Genomic DNA, 1,466 nt, shown 5'->3' with positions numbered 1-1,466 from the left:
AATATACAAAAAATAACAACAGACGAGGACAGGTGGTGTAAATAACAAAAGTATATATTAGTATGACGCTCGGGAATACGGAAAGTCTTTGACGTTTCGAGCTACGCTCTTCAACAGAAAGAATACGGAGACAAGGAGAAAAACACGGAGAAAAAAAATTGAATAGTGTTCAGTCAACGGTCAATCATAATAATATATATATATATGCACACACATATATATATATATATATATATATATATATATATGCACACATATATATATATATATATATATATATATGCATACATACATACACACATACACACATCCTCCTCATTATCATCATTCAATGTCCATATTCCTCGCTGGTTTGGGTTGGATGGTTTGACAAGGAAGCAAACTTTTGGGAAAAAAAAACCCCAAAAACAAATGGATTTATCCAAGAACTCAATATTTCTCTTTGTTTTATTTTGATCTTTATTTATTTTCCTTTCACAGAATCATGCTCCGAAAGTTTGTCCAACAGGCCAGCACCCGGCTCTACCGAGCTGCCCACACCCAGCCTGCCGTATCAGCTACAATTACCAAAAATGTAATTGGTGAGAAATCCCAAACTTTTTTTGAGAAAGAGAATAAATATGGTGCCCACAACTACCACCCAATCCCGGTGGCTATCTGCAGAGGTGAAGGTATGTATATGGAGATTTGCATTACTTCAACTTATCTACCTTTTCTCACCCTATCCCATCCTTTGGACCCTTTCTCTTGTATTCCCCTCCCTGAAACTTGAAGCTGTTGTTTGACCCAAGTTAGCTCTGATTTCACAGATCTATGATCAAAGATGTTTCAACTGTGACCATCTCATATCTTCCTTTATTCAGACTGTATTTAGGATGACACAATTCAAAATTATCATTCCTCTCCCCACCTCTCTCATTCCTTCCTTGGCATTCATGCATACTCACATTACACATCCATCAGAACATGCTTGCCTCATTTCTTTCTATCCTTTGCAAGTCTTCTGCATTCATAGCCCACGTTTCACTATTATACAACATCATAGTTTTAACACAGGCATCATACAATATGTCCTTCACTCTGAGGGGGGGAAAAAAAAACTTTATTGCCAGCAGCGATAGAATCTCCCTGATCTTTTTCTAATCTACTTTTACCCTTGCTACTTATGTTTTAAGAGCTTGAAACCATCCCTCCTGCTAATTTTTTCTCCTAAATAACAGAAACTATTGACTACCTATAGTGAACCAAACAGGCATTTAGGAGAATCTGTTTGTCTATGCAGTTACTCATCACACACGCCATGCACATTGTTTTATTGAATCTGTCACGTTCAGACCTACCTTCTGCCAATATGATTGCAATTCCACTACATCTCATATGCATCCATAACTTACACTGGGTACAGCACACACACACACACACACACACACACACACACACACACACACACACACACACACACACAC

At 37.7% G+C, this 1,466-nt stretch overlaps 1 protein-coding gene across 2 annotated transcripts in view; it reads left to right on the top strand.

The window, feature by feature from the left end:
• The window catches only part of LOC106870099 (ornithine aminotransferase, mitochondrial), a 25,922-nt gene that overhangs the window by 15,252 nt on the left and 9,204 nt on the right, over positions 1-1,466 (top strand). For both annotated transcript variants that reach the window (XM_014916084.2, XM_014916083.1), the window contains exon 2: positions 481-671. In XM_014916084.2, coding sequence (XP_014771570.1) covers positions 485-671 — 187 coding nt within the window. In that variant the 5' untranslated portion in view covers positions 481-484. The remainder of the gene's footprint in view (positions 1-480; positions 672-1,466) is intronic.

The sequence above is a fragment of the Octopus bimaculoides genome, chromosome 14 (genome assembly GCF_001194135.2).
Source record: "Octopus bimaculoides isolate UCB-OBI-ISO-001 chromosome 14, ASM119413v2, whole genome shotgun sequence".
NCBI classification, from domain to species: domain Eukaryota; kingdom Metazoa; phylum Mollusca; class Cephalopoda; order Octopoda; family Octopodidae; genus Octopus; species Octopus bimaculoides.
This window is presented reverse-complemented; position numbering and strand designations above follow the sequence as displayed.